We start from the raw sequence: 12,239 nt of genomic DNA, 5'->3' as shown, positions 1-12,239 counted from the left end.
CTGGACGATTGAAATTTGGCTTGATCGTTCTGGACGATCTCACGATCGTCCAGGCCGATTTGTTCAATTCAGAGGAAAATCGTCCTGAGCATCGCCCTGTTTTCATGCTGGCCGATCCCGATCGTCCAAGAGTAACTAAGGATTTTGACTATATCGTCCTGGTCGATCCTGCGATTGTCCAGGCCGATGTGATCGTATCAATCATCCTTAATTGCTTCCCTAATTTGTCCTGATTAATTAAGGCATAATTGTGAATATCGTCCAGGCTGATCAATAATCGTCCTGGCCGATAATTTAAAAATACAATATACCTTAATTGTCTATGGCGGCAACTTCTTTCTGTTTTGAGCTTATCGTCCTGGTTGATACACGTATCGCCCAGGCCGATATGTTAATGACGGCTGCCCTAATTAAGAATCCTGATTAGAGTCTCTACTTTGAACTCGATCGTCCAGAACGATCCAAGGATCGGCCTGGCCGATATGAGCAAAAACAGAGATTCTAAGTCTCTTAAGTGTGTGTGTGTGTGTGTAGGGTTACTTAGTATCAGTCTCTTTGACATTACAAACTGACTCAAGAAGAGAAAAAATAAAGTACAGACTGACTCAACCCTAGACCTACGCAATCTTGAACAGGCTCTGTTTGTTTGTCCGATCTTCGATTCCTGAAAAGTTAGAAGTAACAGGCAGTTCAAGAGAGTCAATAGTGTTTGTCAATCATCAAAACATAAGGTATGAAAATAGATTTGAAACATACATTACAGATATATGTTGTACACGTGTCCGCCTCTTATAGGACATCAAGAATGTATAGAAGTTTCATTCTGATGTTCTAATAATTTTCAACTGGGCTAGGCCCCGTGATTTTTCCCCTTTCAAGGGTTTTCCACGTAAAAAATCTTGTGTTTTTCTGTGTGTGAGCTGAATATCCATGCAACGCTAAAAATGTATAGAAGTTTCATTCTGATGTTCTAATAATTTTCAACTGGGCTAGACCCCGTTATTTTTCCCCTTTCAAGGGTTATCCACGTAAAAAATCTTGTGTTTTTCTGTGTGTGAGCTAAATATCCACGCAATGCTAAGACGTATTATTCTTCTTTTAGTTTATGTTCAATATTTGGTGATATGATGATATCTTTGGTTAGATGTTTATGTTTGAATGTATATAGCATTGAAATTTTTATATGAATGTTGTATTGTAGAAATTAGTTTCCTAAAAGGGAAGACTTTTTTTTTATGCTACAGGTTTCCAGCGAATATTCTGATGAAAATTCGTCGGCAATAAGATACGAAGAAATGAATTTGGTGCAGCGGATCCTTTATGCCGATAACTCCAGCAGATCAGGGCAGCGGATTATTCGCCAGTATTTGTGGATCAACTTTTCTGCCAGAAATACCACCGGATTAATCACTAAAATTTGTCAAGAGAAACTGACGTATACCTTCATTTTTTTCGTCGAAATTGTGCCGAAAAATCGACTAGACATATTTTTGGTATAAAATTTTTGTCAGTTTAGATTTTTTAATGCGAATTTCACTTGAAATTTGAAGGAAAATGAAAATTTCCGGTGGATTTCCATTGTTACCGGCGAATTCAATTTGCAGGTAAGAAAGTTTCCTATAGTGAAATAATTCTAAATAAAAAACCTCATAACAAAGAGCTTTTTTTCTAAATGTAAATTAATTTTTTTTAATATTTATTTAAAAATATTAAACAGAATAGAAATTTGGGCATAAGCTCATCTATTACTGAGTAAAAAAAACATTACAAGTAAAAATGAAAAAGAAATAACAGCCCTCCATAAGAAACAACAAAAATATTGTTAGTCCACCATAGATGTAACTGTGCAGCCGCCTCCACCTCCTCCACCTGGCAATTACTCTTTCAAATATGGCTGAAGCGCAGCCCTATCTTCGTCTTGCATGTCCAAATTCTTCCACCACTGTCTGTCACCCCAAATCACTTTCAGATTCCTTATCTCCTTCCCAAAAGGTAGCGCCTTCAGCTTCGGGCAATTAATCACATAAATGATTTCCAATGAAGGGAACGCAAATGACTCTCCAAAAACTCTCAATCTTCTCAAATCCCTCAAGGAGAGCCTCCTAAGACTTGGGAATGCCCAACTGGCCGCTCCAATGTCATTCACCTCCTCACCATCGAAACTGATTTCATTATCAGCATCAACTATTTGCTCCATTGAGCTGCAACGGTACACACTGAGATCTTCCAAGCTCGGTAATCGGATCACCCACGAGAGGCTTGACAAGTTGTGGCAACCGGAAATCGTCAGCATAGTCAAACTCGGTAGCATTTCCGCAGGACAAACTCCTCTCCAAACAATCTCCTTTAGCTCTGGTAAGCTCCTGAGCTCTACTTCCTCCAACCTTGATAGGGAACACTTATCGCCGCCACCATCACATTCCATGGACATCACCTCTAAGCTCTCACATAACTCAATTTTTAGCATATGAATACTGAAACGAATGTTGTGGCTCCCTAGCTGCAAAGGCGAGAGAAGGTGTAGTGGCTCATTGAATCCCACCAATTTCCTCAGCCCCAGCCGCCAAGTCAGTACATTTGGGAGCTGGGCAAGCCGGTGCAGATCTTCAATGCTCTCCAAAACGATCCCCACGCCTTTCAAACAACCACGCAGCCTTGAGAGCTCAAACCAATTTTTGCACCAAGTATCAGTCATGTCGATCACGGACAACATCACAAGCTTCTCCAGCAGACCGTTAGGAATTTCGATATTTTCCAGATCTCTTAAGAGCAGGAATCTGAGCTCGACGAGATTACTGAGCTGCAATGGAAGCGATCGAATTTGCGTGTAGGAGATATTGAGGTATCGAAGATTACGAAGCAGGCCAATTTCCTGGGGCAGTTCGTGGATAGCCGTGCAGGAAAGGTTGAGATAATTCAAAGCAGGAATCCCTTGAAAGAATCCTTTCATAATTAACATAAAGGACATGCTTCCCTGTAGCATCAACGTTTTCAGATTAAAACAGTTGGACGGAAGGCTGGATGTGTCACCGACTTCACTTCCAACAAGCGACATCTTTTCTACCGCTGCTTGTGAATCCTTGGAAGCAATTACGTAAGAAATAAAAATGAATCTTTTTGGTCTCTTACCACAATCTGACGCAATCCAGAGAGCGAGATCTCTTACCACGTCATGCATCTTCACCTCTCTATCTTTGTTATACCCTGGTTCAAGGAGGCACGCAGCTTGCAACCCACCGATTAGCGCGTGGCCACTATCATAAGCTTCGTTGATGTTGTCGAACTCTTTTTCGTCGACCAACCCATGCCCCATCCAGCATTCGATGAGTTCGGTTTTAGAAATTGAGTGATCTTCCGGCCACAGAGAACAGAGCAGGAAGCACTCGCGGAGAATTTTATCAGTCAAATTGTCGTAGCTGAACTTTAGCTTGGAAAGAATATTGTCACCTATGCCTTGGATTCCATACGGTTGAGACTTCTTAAGCAGGGTAATGGCGTCCCGCCACTCCCTTGGTGTTTTCTTCGTGCTCATCGCGGAGCCGATGAGCACAAGAGCGAGTGGAAGCCCGTCGCACTCTTTAACCACTACTTGTGCAAGCTGTGGAATCATGGCGTGCGCTTGGAGAGTCTGCTCGCCGACTTTGTCCTGAAAAAGCCACCATGCTTCTTCTTCGTTTAGACACTCAACCTTCATCATGCGCCAAGCTTGCATCTGCCCACAAACACCTTCAAACTGTGTGGTGAACACCACCTTCTGCTTCTTAGTTTCGTTTTGGGTAAGCTGTGGGATACCTAAATCTGCTAACGCTACCCGTTGCCAGAGGTCATCGAGGAGTAAAAGAAAGCTCTTGTTTTCCAAGAAGTGCCAAATCTCGGTTGCCTGCTGGTTCATATCTTCGCATAGCGGTAGATGAAGCCAGTTTGAGATGTCGCGCTGGAGCTTCTCAAGCTTGTAGTCCTTGGATGCCACGGCCCAGATAACGTGGTCGAACATCGGCAGTGCATTCCTTGCTTCTGATGAAGAGAGCAACTCCTTGTTGAGGCTGCGCAAAAGAGTGGTCTTTCCCACGCCGCCCATGCCCCAGATGCCGAAGATTCGGGATTCGTCGTCATTAAGAAAATCATGGAGTTGGGAGAGGTAGGAGAGCATTGTAGGATTGGCCAGCGGCAGTTCGGCGGGGACTTCTTGCACTCCGTTTGGTGGTAACCTGGTTGCAACGTTGCCAAATTCGGATTCATTAACCAACGCGCAAACTTTAGCGAGGCTTTTCACCGCACGGCGGTTGATGCACCAACAAAAGGTACCATTTTCATGGTCAGTTTGGATTTTGGAGACCTTTTTGTTAATGGCCGCGACCTTTCTTAACCAATCTTGGACATCATGAGTCGGCGTTTCGCCACGCAGCTCGGCGGAGCGGATTTTGTCATTGGTGTCCTCGCGCTTGGCTTGGAGACGGATATTGGCTTCGGTGAGCTCAATAATTCTGGGTCCGGGATCCCGGAGATATCCCATTTGCCGTGACAGGCCTGGCCATATGTCGGTGAAAAATTTGAGTGGATCGCACTGGATGTTGACGCACATGGCGATACTAGCTTAGTAGCTTGATAGCAACACTACTGCAAGGAAAGAAGAGACCTTAGTTGGAGAGAAAGATGAAGGCAGGGAGTAAATGGCGGAGGAAGCTGAGAGGACTGGAAAATAATTCGGGTAGGTTAGCTCAACTTTCACAAAGGTTACACTGAATTTTAGTATCTTTCACTATATAAAGGTCAGAGAAAGGCTTCCCTGCAACAGCTTCGTGGTGAGCACAAAGCTAAACTTCTCTGCAAGACTTTGGAGTCAATTCGGTCATTCTGCAAGCGGTTGAATAATTAATTATGAAAGCAGAAGAGAGAATGGGTGATCGGGATTAACTATTAGGTCAGAATGATGATGGATCCTCTTTCAGGCTTGATTTCTTAAATCATAATTTAATAAATCATGCTAGAAAATTTTGACGCCCTCAATCTTTTCAACTATTTGGTTGCATAACTTTTTGTATCTAAGAGATTTTGCAATTTGAAATTATTCCTGTTAATTAATTTTTAATTATGCTAATTTCTCTTATCATTGAATCTAATTTTAAAGTAGTTAACATGTATATGTATGTCATCATGATCATTAAAACCTAATTACAATAAATGACAATTATTTAAAATATAAATGGAAAATTTACATAGTCATTTTGGTAACACATAGTATTTATCCAAATAATATTAATGCAATTAGTTTAGAATGATTGGGGGTAGGTAAGCTCAACTTTCGCAGAGGTTGCATTGAATTTTATGGAATTCTATCTTTCATTAAATAAGGCTTAGAGAAAAGGAAACTGCCGTGCAAGACTTCAGAGTCATTCTTCTTCTTTTTATTTTTTTATTTTTTGCCGTGCTAGGCCTCAGAGTTTTGTTTCTTAATTTAATTGAAGACTTTGGAATCAATTTGATCATTCTGGAATTTAGGACTTTGGAGTCAACTTGATTATTCTGGAATTTAAGAATTTACCAACAAAAATAACATTCTAAAATTAAAGCTTCATTTGGAACAACTTCTTTGTTGTTTTCTAGAACAGATTTCTAATAAAAAAATTTCTTAAATTTGAAAATTTTTAACTAAAAATCAGTTTTATAAAACAGCAAAAAAGCAAAATTTTAGAAAGAAGCACGGTTGTTGCCGATATTAGGGGAAAAGCGTAATAGGGGAATAATTTTAAAAACAGCATTTACGCCATTTGGTTAAGCGTATTAGTAGAATACGCCAGCATTAAACACTCATTTAAACAATGCGCCAATACTTAAAGCTCATTCAAAGAATGCGCTTTAAAGTTAGGCGTATTCTGTGGTTCCCGCAAATGCCAACTCACGAAACATTATCTTTTTTGGCGTTATCGCCGACCCGATCCGTTTTTTGCGGGCAGATTGCGCTGGTTGGTTGACATTCAGTGCAACCATGTAATTAGTGGTTGGCAGATGCCGATGGCATTCGGAGTTATACGCATGGGCGGATCCCCATGTAGTTGAGGGGGGGCAAATGCCCCCCCTCAAATTTTTTTTTTTTTTTTTAATTTTAGTGAGATATTTTGAAATATTTAGAGTATTTTGAGTATTTTGCCCCCTCTTAAAAAATTTTTTTGCCCTCATTTAATCAATCCTAAGCATCTTTGCCCATCCTCCACAAAAAAAATTTTTTTTGCCCACCCTGAAAAAAGAAGCTGGATCCGCCCCTGGTTATACGGGAAGCGCCTTTAAAAGCAGGAGTATGCTGAAGATTGAAAGTGCAGAAGCTATCATTCCTTGAATTCAGAGAGAAAGAGAGGTAAGTGAAGTTTTATTTAGATTTTTTTTTGTTGAATAATTTTCTGAGTTTTTAGTTTATAAAGATTTTATATGTAATATGCCAAAAGATTTGTATGAAAGCATGTTTAGGAGAGAAATTAATTTTCAGCCAGTAAAACATGATCTTTAATCCTTTTTTAAGAGAAACTTATTTGAAGTATAATTTATTTGATCCAGTGTACTTATCCGTTAATGGTAATTACTTGAAATGAAGAACTAAAATGTTAGTTCTACCCTTTTTAATTTTTTCCACAAATTTTAAAAAAAAATTAAGCTTGACTGCTAAGGATCTTCTAAATAATTTTTTTTCCTTATTATTTTAGGAGAGGAAAAAAAATAAAGATTTTCCTATTACCATTATCTCATATTGTTCCTTAGCTAAAAACTTTATGTTCCAAAAGAGTATTCCGAAACTTTTCTAAAATAAAAAGAGAATTTGATTGGTGGATATATCAAGAGATCTCCTTTTTTTATTTAGAATTTATTGGAATTTTTTATGAGATATGTATAAGTGAAAAGAACCAGGTGATTATTTTTAAGAGATTTAGGAAATCTGATTTGCATATCTGTTACTTGTTCCTTTGATTTTCCATGCAAATCCCCATCTATAAATACTATTCGTTTTGGACATTACATTCATGTCAGAGAGAGAGAGAGAGAGAAATATATACATCCAAGCACCGCCACATCCTGGACACGGCCAGAACAATGCTCCAGATTGCGTCCATTCCTTACATTTACTGGCCTGAAGCGGTGGAAACAGCGGTGTATCTGATCAACAGACTTCCCTCGCCTACTAACCAACACAATTCTCCGCTCCAACTAATGTTCAAAACTATACCAGACTATAATCACATGAGAACGATTGGATGTGCCTGTTTTCTGCTCCTTCCACCACATTCCTCCACCAAACTTCAACCAAAATCAGCTAACTGTGTCTTCTTAGGTTACTCGGACAAGCACAAAGGATACAAGTGCTTAAACCAAGAAATCAGTCACATAACCATCTCTCGGCATGTTCAATTCATTGAGAACAAGTTTCCATTTCAGCAACCATCCAAACATCTACTACCTTCTACTCACGCCACGTCCACGCAGCTGCTTCTTCCTGTATCCAAAGCACATGAAGGAACATCTGCTCAAGTGATTCCTTCTCCTACTAGACCAACTCGCCAGGCATCTACTATACATCTCACAGACAATTCTACCTCGTCGACAAGGATCACACCAAATTATGCACAAGACCCAGCTCACATTGTGCCACCAACCAAACATCACATGACGACACGTTCCAAAATTGGCTCTCTCAAACCCACTCGACGTCTGAACCTGCTCCATCAACTAACTCAACATGAGCAACAAGCAGCCCCTACGAGCTACTCAGAAGCAATCAAGAAACTTGAATGGCATCAAGAAATGGCAGAAGAATTCACAGCTCTTCAACAGCAAGGCACATGGTACCTAATCCCACCACCATCGAATGCGTCTATCCTAGGCTGCAAGTGGACATTTCGCAAGAAATTCAACTCCGACGGGACGGTAGCCAGATTCAAGGCTCGTCTCGTGGCGCAAGGTAATCGCCAAGAACACGGCCTAGACTATGAAGAAACATTCAGTCCGATGGCGAAGCTACCCACCATTCACGTCCTCTTCATCGTTGCCCTGCATCATGGATGGCATGTGCAGCAGCTAGATGTCACGAATGCATTTCTTCACGACAGTCTAAATGAAATAGTATTAATGCGGCAACCCAAAGGCTTCGAAGACAACGAATATCCGGATCATGTATGCTGTCTCAAGAAAGCCATCTACGAGCTTAAGCATGCTCCACGGCAGTGGTATACCACATTCACAAATCATCTTATTAACATCGGGTTTCAGCACATTAAGGCAAACCCTTCTCTTCTTCTCTTTCGTCGGCAACGTACTCAGATTTTTCTCCAAGTATACGTAGACGACATATTGATTACAGGCAACGACAACGAGGCCATCGCAGCTCTTCTACACATACTGAATTCACAATTCACCATGAAACATCTCGGCATAGCCCGTCATTTTCTTGGCATTAGCATACAATCTACAGGAGATAAGTACTTCCTTTCCCAACAATCATATGCTCAAACTCTGCTTCAACAAACTAATCTAACCAAATACAATTCTTTGTCCAATCCTTCCTTTACAAAACAGCCCACTCAATTTCAACCAGAGAACACGATTGCGGACTCCACCACTTACCGCCGAATCACCGGAGCCCTTCAGTATCTCACTATCACGTGCCCAGACATCGCACACGCCGTCAATACTCTGTCGCAACATATGCACGATCCAGAACCAATTCATCTTCATCTCCTAAAGCGTCTCCTTCGGTACATCCACCGCACTATCAACTTCGGATTGCCAATCACCAAATCTTCCTTGACACTTCGCACATTCTCGGATGCGGACTGGGCCGGTGATTCGATCACCCGGAAATTGACGTCAGGATTCTGTACATTTCTCGGCAACAACTTGGTGTCTTGGACCATAAAGAAGCAAAACATTGTATCTCGCTCGTTCACGGAGTCGAAATACAGGGCGCTGACCGTAGCTACAGCGGACACCATCTGGCTGAAGCGCCTCATCGCCGACTTCAACATCCAACACGACAGCCCAGTTGCAGTTTACTGTGACAACACATCGGCGATTGCATTGGCGAATAATCTAGTATTTCACGCTCGTACAAAGCACATCAAGATCGATCAAAAATTCATTCGCGATCACATTTATCACAAAACCATCAGTCTATTACCGATCAACACGGTGGACCAGATTGCAGACATATTCACCAAACCCTTACCTACCTTTGCGGTTCAAACAGCTACGCTTCAAACTGTCGATCAGAGAGGAAACGACAGTTTGCGGTGGATGTTAGCACCTAATTAACTTAGCTTAGTTCTAATGATATATAAATAATATTCTTGATAACCAATTGTAAGCACACACGTGTACTCTCTATCTATTAATAGGTCCTCGTACTCTGGCTTTTGTTAACCAATGAAATAAATCCTTTCTGTCTTTGTCCTGTTGTGAGTTCATCTTCTCTGAGTCCGGTGATCTTCCTCTCACCGAAAATACAAACTCTACAGAGAGCTCTTTCCAGTTATCGCACCAAGTATTAGTCATGTCGATCACGGACAACATTACAAGCATCTCCAGCAAACCGCTAGGTATGAAGATACATTCCAGATCCCTTAAGAGCAGGAATCTGAGCTCGCGGAGATTACTGAGCTGCACTGGAAGCGATGAAATGTTTGTGTGGGAGATATTGAGGTATCGAAGATTACCAAGCAGGCCAATTTCCTGCGGCAGGTCGTAGATTGCGGTGTAGGAGAGATCGAGATAAGTCAAAGCAGGAGTACCATGAAAGAATCCAGTCACAATTGAGTTAAAGGAGATGCTTCCCTGTACCATCAAAGTTTCCAGCTTGAAACAATTGGACGGAAGGCCAGATGTGTCGCTGACATTGCTTCTAACAAGCGACATCTTTTCCGCCTCTCTGATCTGCCAATCCTCGGAAGCCGTTAGGCTAGAAAGAAAGATGAATCTTTTTTGTCTCTTACCACAATCTGACGCAATCCAGAGAGCGAGATCTCTTACCACGTCATGCATCTTCACCTCTCTATCTTTGTTATACCCTGGTTCAAGGAGGCACGCAGCTTGCAACCCACCGATTAGCGCGTGGCCACTATCATAAGCTTCGTTGATGTTGTCGAACTCTTTTTCGTCGACCAACCCATGCCCCATCCAGCATTCGATGAGTTCGGTTTTAGAAATTGAGTGATTTTCCGGCCACAGAGAACAGAGCAGGAAGCACTCGCGGAGAATTTTATCAGTCAAATTGTCGTAGCTGAACTTTAGCTTGGAAAGAATATTGTCACCTATGCCTTGGATTTCAAACGGTTGAGACTTCTTAAGCAGGGTAATGGCGTCCCGCCACTCCATTGGTGTTTTCTTCGTGCTCATCGCGGAGCCGATGAGCACAAGAGCGAGTGGAAGCCCGTCGCACTGTTTAGCCACTACTTGTGCAAGCTGTGGAATCATGGCGTGCGCTTGGAGAGTCTGCTCGCCGACTTTGTCCTGAAAAAACCGCCATGCTTTTTCTTCGTTTAGACACTCAACCGTCATCATGCGCCAAGCTTGCATCTGCCCACAAACACCTTCGAGCCGTGTGGTGAACACCACCTTCTGCTTCTTAGTTTCGTTTTGGGTAAGCTGGCGGATACCTAAATCTGCTAACTCTACCGGTTGCCAGAGGTCATCGAGGAGTAAAAGAAAGCTTTTGTTTTCCAAGAAGTGCCAAATCTCGATTGCCTGCTGGTTTATATCTTCGCATGGCGGTAGATGAAGCCAGTTTGAGATTTCGCGCTGGAGCTTCTCAAGCTTGTAGTCCTTGGATGCCACGGCCCAGATAACGTGGTCGAACATCGGCAGTGCGTTCCTTGCTTCTGATGAACAGAGCAACTCCTTGTTGAGGCTGCGCAAAAGAGTGGTCTTTCCCACGCCGCCCATGCCCCAGATGCCGAAGATTCGGGATTCGTCGTCATTGAGAAAATCATGGAGTTGGGAGAGGTAGGAGAGCATTGTAGGATTGGCCGGCGGCAGTTCGGCGGGGACTTCTTGCACTCCGTTTGGTGGTAACCTGGTAGCAACGTTGCCAAATTTGGAGTCATTAACCAACGCGCAAACTTTAGCGAGGCTTTTCACCGCACGGCGGTTGATGCACCAACAAAAGGTGCTATTTTCATGGTCAGTTTGGATTTTGGAGACCTTTTCGTTAATGGACGCGACCTTTCTTAACCAATCTTGGACATCATGATTCGGCGTTTCGCCACGCCGCTCGGCGGAGCGGATTTTGTCATTGATGTCCTCGCGCTTGGCTTGGAGACGGATATTGACTTCGGTGAGCTCAGTAATTCTGGGTCCGGGATCCCGGAGATATCCCATTTGCCGTGACAGGCCTGACCATACGTCGGTGAGAAATTTGAGTGGATCGAACTGGAACTGAACGTTGACACACATGGAGAGACTAGCTTAGCAGCTTCACAGCAGCACTACTGTAAGGAAAGAAAAGAAGAGACCTTAGTTGGAGAGAAAGATGAAGACAGGGAGTAAATGGCGGAGGAACCAGAGAGGACTGGGAAATGACTGGGGGTAGATTAGAATTTTATGGTATTCTATCTTTAACTACATAAAGGTCAGAGAAAGTGAAACTTCACTGCAACAGCTGCTTGGTGAGCACAATGCGAAACTTCCCTACATGACTTTGGAGTCAATTCGATCATTCTGGAAATTAAAAAGGTCCCTAATTCTCCATTTCCCATTTTAAACTCTTTAGCATTTATAATACTGTGAGATTTTTTCTTTTGCTTTTCATGTAGGCAGTGGAATAATTATCAAAGCAGGAGAGAGAATGGGTGACGGTGAGGGTAAGCTGAAATTATCCTTTGCGGATGCCAAATCTTATTAGGAGATAGGAGATCAATCAAACGCGTCATATCATCCTCTTCTCAATATGGTAGCTCGGTACTATTCGATCCCAGCTCCATACTGTTGATGTGGTGCATTCTGAATAGTCTCCGAACGGTGAATTGTGTTTGGCATCCGCACAAAATAATCTCTCGTGGGTGAGAGTGAGGGTGAGGCCGGTAGGCAAATATTATCAAGCCCGGCTTGTCGGTCAAAAATTCTGTAAATGAGCTTGAGCGAGACGATTTTTTACATATTATTAATTATTTTAAATTTTTAAATTTTTATTAAATATTTTAAATATTTATAATTAGTTTTAAATATTAAATATAAATTTATTTTTATAATATGGAATATTTTAA

At 42.0% G+C, this 12,239-nt stretch overlaps 2 protein-coding genes across 2 annotated transcripts; both read right to left on the bottom strand.

The window, feature by feature from the left end:
• Positions 1-1,725: 1,725 nt before the first annotated feature.
• LOC110115036 (disease resistance protein SUMM2-like) lies at positions 1,726-5,077 on the bottom strand. The gene has a single exon (XM_020848139.2). The coding sequence runs from the start codon at positions 4,580-4,582 to the stop codon at positions 1,877-1,879; it is 2,706 nt and encodes a 901-aa protein (XP_020703798.1). The 5' UTR covers positions 4,583-5,077; the 3' UTR covers positions 1,726-1,876.
• A 4,138-nt stretch (positions 5,078-9,215) lies between these two features.
• LOC110115037 (probable disease resistance protein At1g12290) lies at positions 9,216-12,111 on the bottom strand. The gene has a single exon (XM_020848140.2). It carries the CDS (start codon positions 11,428-11,430, stop codon positions 9,364-9,366), a length of 2,067 nt encoding a protein of 688 aa, XP_020703799.1. The 5' UTR covers positions 11,431-12,111; the 3' UTR covers positions 9,216-9,363.
• Positions 12,112-12,239: the final 128 nt, after the last annotated feature.

Source organism: Dendrobium catenatum, unplaced genomic scaffold (assembly GCF_001605985.2).
Source record: "Dendrobium catenatum unplaced genomic scaffold, ASM160598v2 fragScaff_scaffold_1510, whole genome shotgun sequence".
Lineage (NCBI taxonomy): Eukaryota > Viridiplantae > Streptophyta > Magnoliopsida > Asparagales > Orchidaceae > Dendrobium > Dendrobium catenatum.
The sequence above is the reverse complement of the archived record's forward strand: the minus strand, read 5'-3'. Positions and strand labels throughout refer to the sequence as shown.